This window comes from Pelodiscus sinensis, chromosome 1 (assembly GCF_052426305.1).
Source record: "Pelodiscus sinensis isolate ZL-2025 chromosome 1, ASM5242630v1, whole genome shotgun sequence".
In the NCBI taxonomy this organism is placed as follows: domain Eukaryota; kingdom Metazoa; phylum Chordata; order Testudines; family Trionychidae; genus Pelodiscus; species Pelodiscus sinensis.
Window position 1 is genome coordinate 161,659,124 of NC_143052.1, and position 13,710 is coordinate 161,672,833.

General features: G+C 39.2%; 1 protein-coding gene across 13 annotated transcripts in view; it reads left to right on the forward strand.

The window, feature by feature from the left end:
* PHLDB2 (pleckstrin homology like domain family B member 2) overlaps nt 1-13,710 on the forward strand; it is a 96,654-nt gene that overhangs the window by 31,315 nt on the left and 51,629 nt on the right. For all 13 annotated transcript variants that reach the window (XM_075908491.2, XM_075908494.2, XM_075908490.2 and 10 more), the window contains 3 exons: nt 1,292-1,675; nt 4,216-4,359; nt 5,250-5,387. In XM_075908491.2, coding sequence (XP_075764606.2) covers nt 1,292-1,675; nt 4,216-4,359; nt 5,250-5,387 — 666 coding nt within the window. The remainder of the gene's footprint in view (nt 1-1,291; nt 1,676-4,215; nt 4,360-5,249; nt 5,388-13,710) is intronic.

Sequence of the window (13,710 nt, forward strand, 5' to 3'; positions counted from 1 at the left end):
GCTGACTCAAGTGAGATAGGATTACAAGAAGTTAGCTATCTTGCTAAATTCTGATTTTGGATTTACTGCCAAGTAGAACGTGGAAACTGAATTAGCCTATAGTGATTCTGGCAGGAGGGGCGTTCAGAAAAAGACATTGCTGTTGTTTTTTAAATCTGCTGAGTGATAGTCTAGAAGTGTTTCCTAGGCATCTTTAAGTAGGCTTATGGTAAGCAGTTTTCCAATTACAATCTCTCTCCTTTAAAAAAAACAAACAAAAGGAACATGAATTTAAGCTACAACATAGTATATTTTTAAATCTGATCATATTGTTCTGTATTTGATGTTAAAAGAATGTATGTATAATATAACAAAACCTATGTTGCATTCTTTTTTCTAATATACTTCAGACTTGTCCAAAACATGCAAGGAATTAAATGTTTCTACAATAGTTTGAGCTATGATAGGTAGAAACCTGTTCATATTCTCAATGCTAAGAAAATGGTGTGACTCTTTCATGAGCTTTTGTAACTTAACATTTTGCTGGCAAAGCAATAACTCCCTGATTTTGGTTCTGTTCAATTTTGGTCAGTCTTTCATCCTAACATATTATTTTTCTTCTGGACCATGTAAGGATCAAAGTTGGATGTCTCAAGATATAAAGCAACTTACAAAATTGGCAGAGAAGTGTAGAGGAGGGGGAAATGAAAGTTAATGAAACAGAAAATGATAAAAAAGAAAAATGGCTGTATAAATTGGTTCTATGTAAAATCAGTGTAATCGTTTAATCTTTGCCAGAAGCATAGCTAAAAGTACAAAATAAATTGACAAATCTTTTAGATAGTAAGTTCTATTGCGCAGGGCCATTCACGTTTGGATGCTATAGAAAATGAATAATTATCGCTTTCTGTGTTGAAAAGGGAAATTTGAAACTCAACTGAGGGATCATCTTATTAATAGAGGACAATTTCTGTGTTCTCTATCTTACAACTCACTTTTGATGCAGTTGCCTTTTAAGTCCCTTTTTGTATGTTTATATATATTACTGCATTAAATGATTACACTGATTTTACATGAAATTCTTTTATATGGAAATTATTTCCCATTTGTAAGATTTCTTGCCTCTTTAACTTTTGTTTCCTCTGGCACACCATAATTCTATGCATATGTATAAATTCTTAGATAGTTCAAGATACTAAAGGACATTTAATAATTTTAAAATTACATTAAAATAGTGAACTTCTATGTAATTTTGATGATTTCTTTGCTTGAAATCTCTGTTAAGTTTTGCACTGTCTGTTTCAATAACTAGGAGCGACAGCGGCTGGAAACCATCCTCAACCTGTGTGCTGAATATTCCAAACCTGATAGCAATCCTGCTGGTGCTACCACTGTTGCTGATGTTCAAAAAATTAACAAAGAACTTGAAAAACTTCAGCTGTCAGATGAAGATTCTGTGTTTGAAGATTCTCAAGTTAATCCAGAAACAAGATTTAGAAACCACTTGAAATCATCAGCAAGTGATTCTGATTTCTCAGAATGTAGTAATCTCAATCCAAGTACTTCCACTTTCCTTTCCTCTAGAGGGATTAGAGCTGATGAGCACTTCAGTGACAATATGAAGACTCCTGCTTTAGCTTCTTCTGCCTTTTTGAAGGGTTCCAATGAGTCTTCTTATCTAAGTATCATACCAAAGGTAAGACCTTGAGAAATGAACCTCACATATTGTGAACCACTGGTTGAAATCTTCCAGTTGAATCTGTTTTTATAGTGGAAATCAGAAGAAATTTGTTTAAATATTAGTTTTAATCACATACTACATCTGTATGAACTGAAATGTTGGTGATTTTGTTTCCTATATAAGCTGTTTAAGTACTTTTCCCAAGTGATAAACTGTACACAAGGAAGTTTTTAAAGGGAAAAAACAGGTGGAGGGAGTTGTTAAATATCAGTATTAAATTATTTCAATAAACAGACTTTCAAAATCCTATAGAGTTTGGGTTTCATGAGCAAAATTAGTTTATAATTGTTGTCTTGTCACCAGTGTAAGAATTCAGGCTTGTTGCCAGAAGTGGAGGAATCACATAACGTTTCTCCTCCCTTGCACTGAGATTTCTGCCTACAGTAAAATGACCAGATTTTTCTGATCAACTAACCAGAATACTTGTAAAGGGGAGGCAGAAAAGAATCGCTTGGTTGAATTTACTTCTCCATACCTTTTTCTTATTCTGAACAAGGACATTGCTCTACTCAACATGTTGCCCATTGTGAAATGTACTGTGACCGTCTACTTATTCACACATCACAAAATCTGTCCGAGGATCTTCTCCAATAATCACTTGATATTCTCTAAGAAATTACTTCACAGTATTCTCTATTCATGTAAAAATGTAGTTTTATAAGTTAAATTCCATTGAATGAGCCAATTTAATTTAGAATTATTTTCATGTAAAAACTCAAGATTTCTATTCCAGGGAAAACTCTATCATTTTGAAAAAAAAATCCATAGTATTCCCTCAGAAAGGATTTTTAAAAATACAGAAAAATCAGTATTTTAGTTTAGTTTTTTAAAAATGAAACCAGTCTCCAGCCTCTTCCCTCTCCAACCTACCCCCAAACTCCAGGGGACTCCCCACCAGGATTTTGGAGTTTCAGGAGCAACAGGGAGCCTGGAAGCCCAAAAGCCCTGGTTCTGTCAGACTGTGTATCAATAAAAAGTTAATTGAAATGGAAACATTTCCATGAAACATCTTGGTTTTGATGAATGAGCATTTTCTTGAGTTGAAAAATTCCCAAGGAGCTTTGTTGTCATGTTGAGACTATCAGTTCAAGCAATCAGGTCTGTGGCCAGAAGAGGAGGAAAGAACTGGAATCTTCTCATTCTTTCCTCCATGAAATATGCACCATTATGGAAATGTTCCTACTGGGCTCTGATTTTTTTTAAGAGCTTATTTTTTCAAAGCATAAATTCTCAGCTAAAACCATGTGCGGTCCATGGGCCGGAGATTCTCAACTCCTGTCTTAAGGGGAAAAAAGAATGCCACTTTTCTAGACCTCTTTCTTCTGAGCCTTTAGGAATAACAGTGTTTTAAGAAGAAAACAATTCCTTGTAGCTACACCTTAATTAGCATACTGATTCTCTTCTTTATTTGAAATTTTACATTAAAACATTTCATGTGCAAATTATTGTGCTCTTGAAACTCTCCCATGCCCATGACTGTTACTTTCCATAAATGAATTATCCTATTTTTAATCTCTATTGGGAAGTTGAAATTGAAGATGTTATGTTAGCATTAGCCAAACAGGATACCGGACAAAAAGAGGCTTTCCTGCTAGGATTACTAGCACTAGTAAGGAAGACATACCATTCATTCATGGTAAAGTGTGTTGTGCTAAAGGAAGAGAAGAGCAGTAACAGACACCTGAGTGTTAATGAAATGCAGTTCATTGTTCTCAAATATCAAGGTCAGATTTTCACATGATCTCTTGTTAAAATGTCTGCCCTCAGAATAGTAATTAGGTAGTTGAGCTTCACTGGGTTTTGAAGAGGGCCATATGGTCTATCAGTTAAAGCAAGGAACTGAGAGCCAGGATCTGATTCTAATTCCTTCTGGAGACAATTAATGAGTAACTTTAAAAACTAATTTGACCCCAGTGCTTTAGTCTTTAGAAAATAGGATAATTTCCAGAGCCTTTGAAAACTGGTTGCTATTTCAGAGCTAGACTTTTCTCGGTAAAATAAACTCCAAGAATATTTTTAGCATAGCCTTTTATATCTGTCATTGTCCAGTAAATTAGGCAAGAGAGAGGAGTTTTACCAGCAAATTTTGTTATGCTGACTGTGCACCCATGTCACAAAAGCTGCTCATTTTCACAGTTGCTTATGACATGCTTTAACATCCAGGTTTTTGTTATATATAGAACTTAAGTATACTTTAAAAGGAGATGTGTATCTTCCTGTACCTGTTTTATGTTGGAAGAGATAACTTTAGCTTCTTATGACCAAAATAACACTATGAAGCATCTGAAGAATATAGCTAACGGGGAGAGTTAATGAGAAAAGACTTTGGGACACTGAGCTTCATACTGTACAATACTTAGGAGTGAAGTGTCAAAAAGCAGAGTTCTTGGCAATGCAATAATTGTTTAAAGTAGTTGAACACAGAGTGAGAGGGAGAAGAAAAATGTTCTTTTTTAGAATTCTATTTATAAATACCGTCAAATGACTAATTGCAGACACCAGAATGCGCAAGTGATGAGCAAAGAGGACAAGAGGTTGGTCGGCTGGAGGAAGAACGCATAGCAATACTAAATAACTTAGAGGAACTTGAACAGAAGATCAAAGATTTAAATGACCAGATGGATGAGTCTTCAAGAGAGGTATCAAGAAATGAGATTTTTATCACATATTTCGATTTTAAATGTCATACTCATTAAAGAGCTAAAATTGTACACATATATATGTGCGTACATATGCATGTATTGTGTGTGTGTGTGTGTGTGTGTGTGTGTGTGTGTGTGTGTGTAAATAAAAATAAACAGGAGTCTCATGCATTCACATACCCTTCGAATCCTCTGCCTTTCGGCCAAAATTAAGTGCAGTATCATATTAACTGATATTTCTGTACTATGGAGACTATTTTCTTCCCTTGCAGGAAGCTAGATAACATGATCTATTTGGCCTTTTCTAGCTCTATCTGCTATGCCCCTAGATGTAGTTAGTATAGTCCCGAATATTGAATGGTTGCTGGATTCATCTGAGTATCTTGTCTCCCTTGGGAGTATTGTATCTCATGTAGCCATTTAAAGGGTAAGGATGTGAGATAACTTCTTTTTAAAACGCTTCACCCTTGTGTCGCAAGACTATGGAGCACTGTTCATTTCTGGAATCTCACACTTGCAAATCAAGCTGTATGGGCCCTAAGTTGTCCTGTCTCCAATTAGCAACAGCAGGAAAGAAGCAGCTGTTCTAAAAGTGTTCAGTGCAGAGCCTGGCACAAGCAGTATGTACAGTATCATGCAGAAGGAAGCAAAGAAGAGCCGGAATTGAAAATAAGTTCTGAACAAATTACATTTACAAGTTGGTTTGGTTTATGATTCAATATTTTATGGTGAGGTTTTTCTTTTTACATACTTGTGAGCTCTTTGTAACCTGTAGAAGCTCATGCTTCATGGCATCAACACTGCTTTTTAAAATTTAACCCCCAAAAAACTGTACGAAGATTTCTTTGTAACCTGGACTGCTTCTGAGAAATGTTTTGTGTTCCTAGCTGGATATGGAATGTGCTCTTTTGGATGGGGAACAGAAATCGGAAACAACAGAACTTCTGAAAGAGAAGGAAATATTGGATCATCTAAACAGGAAAATAGCTGAGCTGGAGAGAAATGTTATTGGTGAAAAGACAAAGGTAATCTTCACTTATTTTGTGTTATTTAGTCTTTGATCTTCAAAGTATATTAAAATTATTAACATAAAAATATTTGTAACATGCACTTGATTTATTATATGGTAGAAAATAGTGATCTTAAAAACTTCACCTTTAGAATGCACTTGTTTGTAAAGGTATGTAATCTTGGATTAACAATATGATGTCCTAGCATAGGAAGACCTAATTTGTTGAAAAAGTAGATGAGATACTCTGTGTGCACTACATGCCAGGTAAAGCAGAGTGAATGTTGGCTGTGCAGTCATGACACACCATTTATCACATGCTTTTTGGATTACTATGGTCTATTGTGGTTATTTCATCTATTGTTAAAAATATGGTATTAATTTGACATTTCCACAGCCTTTCATCATGTTTTTTGTTTCTAAAATGTATTACATTAGAATCTCTTTCTCTCTCTCAAAAAAAAAGAATATTTTTCCTTCCCAGCAAAGAAATATAAGAACAGATTGCTGTAGTTTGATGATTGATACTTCACTTATTAAATACACAACAACATATATTATGCAGAATGATAAATACAGTAGACTTCCGATAATCCGGCACCTTTGGGACCTAGGTGGTACCGGATTATCGGATATGCCGGAGCATTGGGAGGTACTCCGGCCGGGGGCTGTGATGGGTCTGCCGGGACCCGCACTGCATCCGGGGGGGGATGGCAGGGAACGGCGCGGTGAAGGGCGAACCCTCCGCCGTTTTGCAGGAAGGCGGGGGAAGCTCCATGCCGCCGCCAAATGTTTCCAGGAGGGGAGCAAGCTCCCTACTCTCTAGACTTCAGTAGTTATCGTGGAGCAGGGGGGTGAGGGGCGGCGCTGCAGGACCAACCCGGCAGCACCCCAGCTGCTCTGCTCTGCAGCTTCCCCAAGTCTGCCGCTCGTCAGTTTTGGCAGTGGCGGACTTGGGGAAGCGGCGCTACTATGTGTGCTCTGTACTATGTGTAGTATGACTACTGCTTCAGAACTCGTTGGACACCATGGGTTTAGTGTGTTTTCCAGTCCATATGTCTTCTCTTGGAAGATGTTACATCTCACTGTCAGGAGGTTTTCCTGGATATTTAGCCAATAACTATTATTTTCTTAATTTCATCCCATAACTCAGAGTTTAAAATGGTCTCCCTGGAACTATTCTAAATAATCTCCATCTTTTAGTCACTTGATTAGTGTTCTGTTCATTTGGTTTTAGATTTTGTTCCTTGGATGGTCACCTGAAAAAGGATTCGTTGAGTGAACCTTTCAAAGCTCCCTTGTGTTGCTTAGTCAATTTTAGTTCTTGTTAACTTTCCTTCTAAATCAAGCCAATATCCCCTAGTAACTTTTGTTGATTTTCTCTCAACTCTCTTCCATCATTGCTGTCTGTTATGTATTGAGCCTAAAATCTACATTCCTGCTGCATGTTCACTAAAACTTCACCATGTGTGTTCCTGTTGCCTCCTTGTTCTGCAAAGTGACACATGTAAATGTGCTTAAACTTTATTAGGCTTCCCTACCTGCTTGCTTCCTCAGGTCTGCGCTTACTTGATATGTCAGTGCTGCTGCAATTTTTGAGTACAGCTCAAGTTTCTTTAGTCATATCTTTAATCTGAGCATGGAATCAGTTTGATAGGTTTTTATTCATTGCCCAAAGGTCAGTCTAAATCTGGTTACTGGGTGGGCTTCAAGTGAAATGGTGATAAGTCATGACTATGCAAACAGCTTCACAAAGGATGCTACCCAGGGAGTTTAGGTTCTCCGACGATATGGCATGAGCCCCTTAAATATTTGGATAAGTAGATAGAAATACAATGTTTTTGAACTTTCTATCATGCTTGTTCTCTTTTAAACCTCAGACTGTATGACAAATAGAAATTATGCTCCTTCCCCCCATGTTTTCACATTTTTGTAATACAGTAAACTTCTGATAATCCGGCACCTTTAGGACCGAGGGGGTGCCGGATTATCAGATTTGCCGGACTATCGGAAGGGGGGGGCTATGAGGGATCAGGGTTGCGGTGGGGATGCCGCCCCAGACCCCTCAGAGCCCCCCCTTCCAATAGTCCGGCTCTGCCCCAGGAGTCCCTGATTCAGCCGCTGCTGGTTAGTTTCAGCAGCGGCTGAATCGGGACGCCTGCAGCAGAGCAGTTGGAGCACTGCAGGGTTGGTCCGGTAGCGCCGACTCTTGGCGCGGCGAGACCAACCCGGCAGCCCCCCAGCTGCTCTGCCCCAGGTGTCCCCAAGTTAACCGCTGCTGATACTGATCAGTGGCTGACTCCAGAAAGCCCGAGGCAGAGCTGCTCTGCCCCAGGCTTCCTGGAGTCAGCTGCTGGTCAGTTTCAGCAGCGGCTGAATCAGGACGCCTGGGGCAGAGCAGCTGGGGGGCTGCCGTGTTGGTCCCACAGCGCCGAGGAGCAGCGCTGCGGGACCAACCCGGCAGCCCCCCAGCTGCTCTGCCCCAGGTGTCCCCAAGTTAACCGCTGCTGATACTGATCAGTGGCTGACTCCAGGAAGCCCGAGGCAGAGCTGCTCTGCACCAGGCTTCCTGGAGTCAGCCGCTGGTCAGTTTCAACAGCGGCTGAATCCAGATGCCTGGGGCAGAGCAGCTAGTGCGCTGCCGGGTTGGTCTGGTAGCGCCAACCCTTGGTGCTGCGAAACCAACCCGGCAGCACCCCAGCTGCTCTGTCCCAGGTGTCCCCAAGTCAGCCGCTGCTGAAACTGATCAGGGGCTGATTCCAGGAAGCCCGGGGCAGAGCAGCTCTGCCTCAGGCTTCCTGGAGTCAGTCGCTGGTCAGTTTCAGCAGCGGCTGAATGGGGGACAGCTGGGGCACTGCCGGATTGGGTCCCGCAGCCCCGAGGGGCAGCGCTATGGGACCAACCCGGCAACGCCCAGCTGCTCTGCCCTAGGCGTCCCCGATTCAGCCGCTGGTCAGTTTTAGCAGCAGCTGAATCGGGGAACCTGGGTGCAGAGCAGATCCAATGGTCCGGCTGCCCGGAGCACTTCCGGGTTCCTGATGAGTGCCGGACCATCAGGAGTACCGGACCATCAGATGCCGGACCATTGGAGTTTTACTGTACTTTTAAATATTCCCTGACTGAGCTGTGAATCAAAATGTAACACCATTGTACTTGTGTGTGCTAATCAGCAAGTTAAAATGGCAAATCCAGTTTAATTTTCCAGCTGAGTGCAAAGCAGAAAGTAAACAAGCTGCCGAGAGAGATTTTTCTTATTTGAAAAATAAATATATTTAAAATACTTGTTTTTTATAATGCAGTATAATGTCAGTAATATAGGTTAAAATTTGTAAGTAGTTTTGCCTTGAGTGTACTCATATACATTTTTCTAAAAGAAAATTGCAGAAAGCTTTCAGAACTCTTTAATTCATTACTTTGCCAAAGTCTGAGGGATTTTTAAATAAAAACAGAAAAGTGAGAGAATAGAAATCTCCTCCAGTAGTGGCTGCGGATGCTTAAAGAAAAGTGAATTATTTTCCTTAAAAACTAAAAAAGAAATTGCACCATACAGATTGTGAAGCAGAATGTCATAAAGACATAGCTGTAATATTCTGCAGAAGGAAGGAAAAGAACAACAAAATTGGTCATGAAATGCAAATAAATATGATTCTTTAGCCAGTTGAAATAAATAACTTTGGTATCCCATTTAATATTTTGGTTTATGTAAGATTACATTCAATGCACATCTCATGATCTAAGCAAGTTTTGTGTCTCTTGTAGTAAGATGGGAAATGCCCTCTCCTGCCCTCATGCAGCCTAAAGTGATGATGATCGTTCAGCACATTTCCTCTGAGGCAATAATAAATTTATGTCCTTCCCCAAATAGTTTCAGGGCAGTTTGGTGCTTGCCGGTGTCATCTGTGGTCCCTTGTAAACATTAAAGATTCCATGCCATTTTTTTTCCACCCAATGCAGATGTGTTAGAAATGTGGCCATCACAGATACTCTCTGACTACTTGAGTATCCCACACAGCAATGGCCATCCTGTGAAGCACAATTGTTGTGAGTGCTCCAGAATGTAAAATGTTCATTACTCACCCATGACAAAAAGAGAAATGGAACTGTCTTCGCATGAGAGAAACTTAGAACTGCAATTAGATTAGCTGGGGTGAGGAGAAGAAGGGATGGTATTGTGATTTGGGCCCTGCACTCAGGCTGAGGAATCTGAGTTTGATTCTTAGCTTGGCTGTAAGTTGCTGTGTGTGAATTTAATCTCTCTCTGCACCTGTTTCTCACCTGTAAATCAAGGCTGTTTCCTGCAGTGTTTTTGTACATTGTCTGGCACACTAGTCCGCCAGTATGTTGGAATACAAAACAGCACTGGATTGCTATGAGGCACAGCTATTGCAAAAAATACTTTCTCATGATTGGGTCAACAGCCAGTTCTCTTAGTCTGATCCTACACAGCAGGCAGTTATTTTGAAATAATGTCAAATTCCTCACTCTACGAGGAATAAGAGAAGTTGGAGGAAGAGCGCATTATTTTGAAATAAGTACTGTGTAGACAATGCCATTTTCAAAATAAGCTACTTCAAAATAACCTATGCAATTGATGTAGCTCCATTTGTGTAACTTATTTTGAGGTAAGCCCTGCTTTGTAGATGCACCCTTAGTTTTGCAAATATGCCGTCATTTTTGACAGTTTGGGTGAGAGGGGATAGCAAAAATTGTTCACATTGTCAAAGCATTTTGGTCATCCCTTGTCACTAACATCACTGTAGACTTCATGCTTTGCATTTTAACTTACGAAAAATGCAATATTCGCAATTACTCCAGTGCTGCAATCTGAGTACATATTTTTTGAATGTAGATCTAAGCTTGCCTAGAGTGTTCATCAGAATTTTAGGCCATGTTAGCCATGTGGGATTTTTTTTTTCATATTTGGAAATGGTTTTACCTCCAAGCTAAGGTTGGCAAAGTTTGTAGGTTAAGAAAACAATTTGACCACAGCTTGCAATCTCTCCATTCTTGGAATAGCAAGAAGCATTTTTACCCTAAGGCTATGTCTAGACTATGTAGAATTTTCAAAAGAGGATATGCAAATTTGGTGGGAATTTGCATATCTTCTTCTGATCTCACTTTCGAAAGAGGATCTTTTGAAAACCTCCTCTTAAAAAAGGAGGTTTTACGCGTTTTTTTCAAAAAAGGATTTTCCCCCTGAAAAAAACGCGTTCAAACTACTTTCTCTTTCAAAAGATCCTCTTTTGGAAAAAAAATGTACTTTAGACATGCCCTCAGTGTTCACGTGACTGAATGACAGTGCTGTTTTGTGTGCATGTGCATATTTGTTATCATCCATGGGGGAGCAGGAAAACAACCAAACACTCAAAAGCCTAATTTAGCATTTAAACATGGAATTGCTTGGACTTCAGTAGCAAACTATTGATTGTATGCTTTGGTTTGGCATTCAGCACCAGAAATAATTCAGTGCTAATGCAATTTGATACTTGGCTGTAGCTCTTGGGAAAGAGCTTTACTACAGAGTTTGACAAAACTATTTTAACCTGCCTTCTCTGAATAGAACCAGATTGTACAAGTACACAACCCAAACATCCTTCGCTCCTTCCTCTGCTCTGCTGTATTTATTGCAGGGACCATGTCTATGTAACCCACACACTTGCTGGGTGTGGTGCACTGTCCCACCAAGTGGCATTTAGACCACTTACAGAGAGAGAGAATAAATCTGCTCTACAGCCTTAGCTAATTCTCATTCACTAAGCTCCAGAGGTCCCAGGTTCAGTTCCTCCTGTCTGCATTACAAATAGGGGCTCATCCAGCATTTCATCTGGGATCTCTCTGAAGCTTGGGATGCATTTTCTCATGGCACTAAGCTCACTTGCAGATAGAACAATGCGTCTGCTTTACAGCCTTAGCTGAGATCCAGCTGGCTTTAAGCTCAAGCTGTAGAGGCTCATGCACAGAGGTCCCAAGTTTGATTCTGACTGTCTGTGTTATAGCTGTGATCTTCCTATGTAGTAGTGACACAGTTGCTTAGGCTTGACTCTGTTCCAGTGTGCTGTTTTTAGTTACAGATTCCTCAGAATCAGACTTGGAGACAGAGACCTCTGCCATACTCTATCTCAGTACACAAGTGATTTTTATGGTTACGAAAGTTGTAAAAAGCAATTATCCATGTTGAATTATCCATATGTGCAAATAAATTTTGTTAGACATAGCCGAATACGATCATTTACTTGGTTTAAACATTACCCAGTTAAATCATTTTGAAAAAAGAGGGATGAAAATTTTGGAAAAAGAAAATGAAATGATGACTATCTGGACATGACAAAAGGACTTTGAACTTTGGCACATTTTAATAGAAGTTGTGGCAAAAAGGCTTTCCTGCCTTGAAATTATTGTCTCAGAGACTTAAGCATAAATGTTAGGAATGGAGAATTATCCTTCCTCTGTAGGAGCCCTCTCATGTTTTGCTGAAATGTATACTCTGGAATGGGATTTCTCATCATCCATAGTGTTTCCTGCCTATCTCCTCAAGAGCAAATTCCATACAGCAGTCAGGGAGTGGTTGGCAAAGATGACTCATCTTCCTGTAGTACATTTGGAGAAAGTATTTTGCGGGCAAAAAACAGAACATCTTGCACATGCCAGGATATTTGAAACTTGGCCCTTCAGAGCCAAATCTATACTGTAAAAATTGCTATAATTGAGCCAAAGAAAGGGTGCCAGTCTGCCAATCCTTCAAAAGGGATTCCAGCAAACAAATTGTACACATTGACAGTTCTAATGGTTAGAGTCCAGTTGCTTCGGGGATCTAAAATTCAGATAACTATCTTTGTGCTGCTGTGAAAATGTACAAAGCCTAAATAATCTGATGGATTAATACTCTGTAACTTTTTACATCTTCCCTACTAAGGCCTCAGTTTAGCAAGATATTTAAATATATGCATAATTTTTTATCTGGTTACCATCTAAAAATAACAAACACACAGAAGTCCAGAGAGGTAGTGAATAGGGTCCTGCAACAGTATGGATACTGATAAGGAGAAAGGATTATGATTTGTGATGATGGATAATTGGAAACCTTGAGTTCATTCTGAGACAGCTCTAAAGAAATTAAATTGAATAGTGTGTTGTATTGCTAGAAAGATATCTGTTCTTTTGTAGCTTCTGATCATCAACCACTCTATTTTAAAGATTGTTCAGTATTTTGAAGTTTTCTTATTTAAAGCATTTAGTGCTGCTGGGGATGTTATGGCTAGCTGGGAAGACTGTTACTATATCTTTTCTGGCACTGCTGTTGGATGTGTTCTTTTCTAGAAAGAGGTATTTTTAATCAGTGAAGAAGCATGCTTGAGTTTGAGTTTAGGAATCATGGCTCCCCATTTCCTAGCTGTGTGTCTGTCAACAAATTATAACTTATTTTTGTTTCTTTGTGTGATTATATTTTAAAGATACTTTAGACTAAATTATTTAAAATTTGAGCAGCATTTGGAAGATATGAAGTTCTTAAGATATACTGAATATTAAAGTGCTGACAAACTAAAAACCTTGATGTGTTTTAAAAATAAGATGATGTGAGCTAGTGTGGGGTTGTACTTAAACACTTAGGGCAGATCTACACAACAGGGCTAAAGCCGAAATAAACTGTGCAACTTCAGCTACGTCAATTGCATAGCTTAAGTTGAAATATCTTATTTTGGCTTTTGGCGTTCTCTACGCAGCAGGAATTCCGAGCAAGAGCACTCTTTCTCCAACTTCCCTTACTCCTCATGCAATGAAGTTTACAGGAGTCAGATTAAGAAGTCCTCCAGCTCGACATTATTTTGACATTATGTCGAAACAACTGCGTGTAGTGTAGATGTGCACTATGTTATTTTGGATTAATGTCAGTTATTCCGAAATAACAGTGCTGTGTTAGATATCATGCTCATCTCCCATTGAAAATAACTGCAGATACATATAAATATCTTTTTGGGGGAGGGGATTTGGGGCATTTAGGGGCACCTTTGAAACAGATAATTTGCTCTGTAATCAATTATGAGATACATAGCTGGTATATTTATTACTCTGACATATGAAGAAGCCTTGATCATTAAATCTAAAGTATTTGTGATTTGTATTTGTATTTACTGAATGACTAGTAGGCCATTCAAGACAACCTTTTTTAAAAACTGACCAACAGAAACACCATCATTTGAATGCAAGCTATTACTCTATAAATAGCTCTCTATAAATTCAAGATTTAAGAGGATATTGCAATAAGGTTGGTAAGCCAGAACTTCAATCAGCAGCCTGCATTCTGTGTGCGTTATGGGTTTGTTCATTGCATTCTCTGTGTT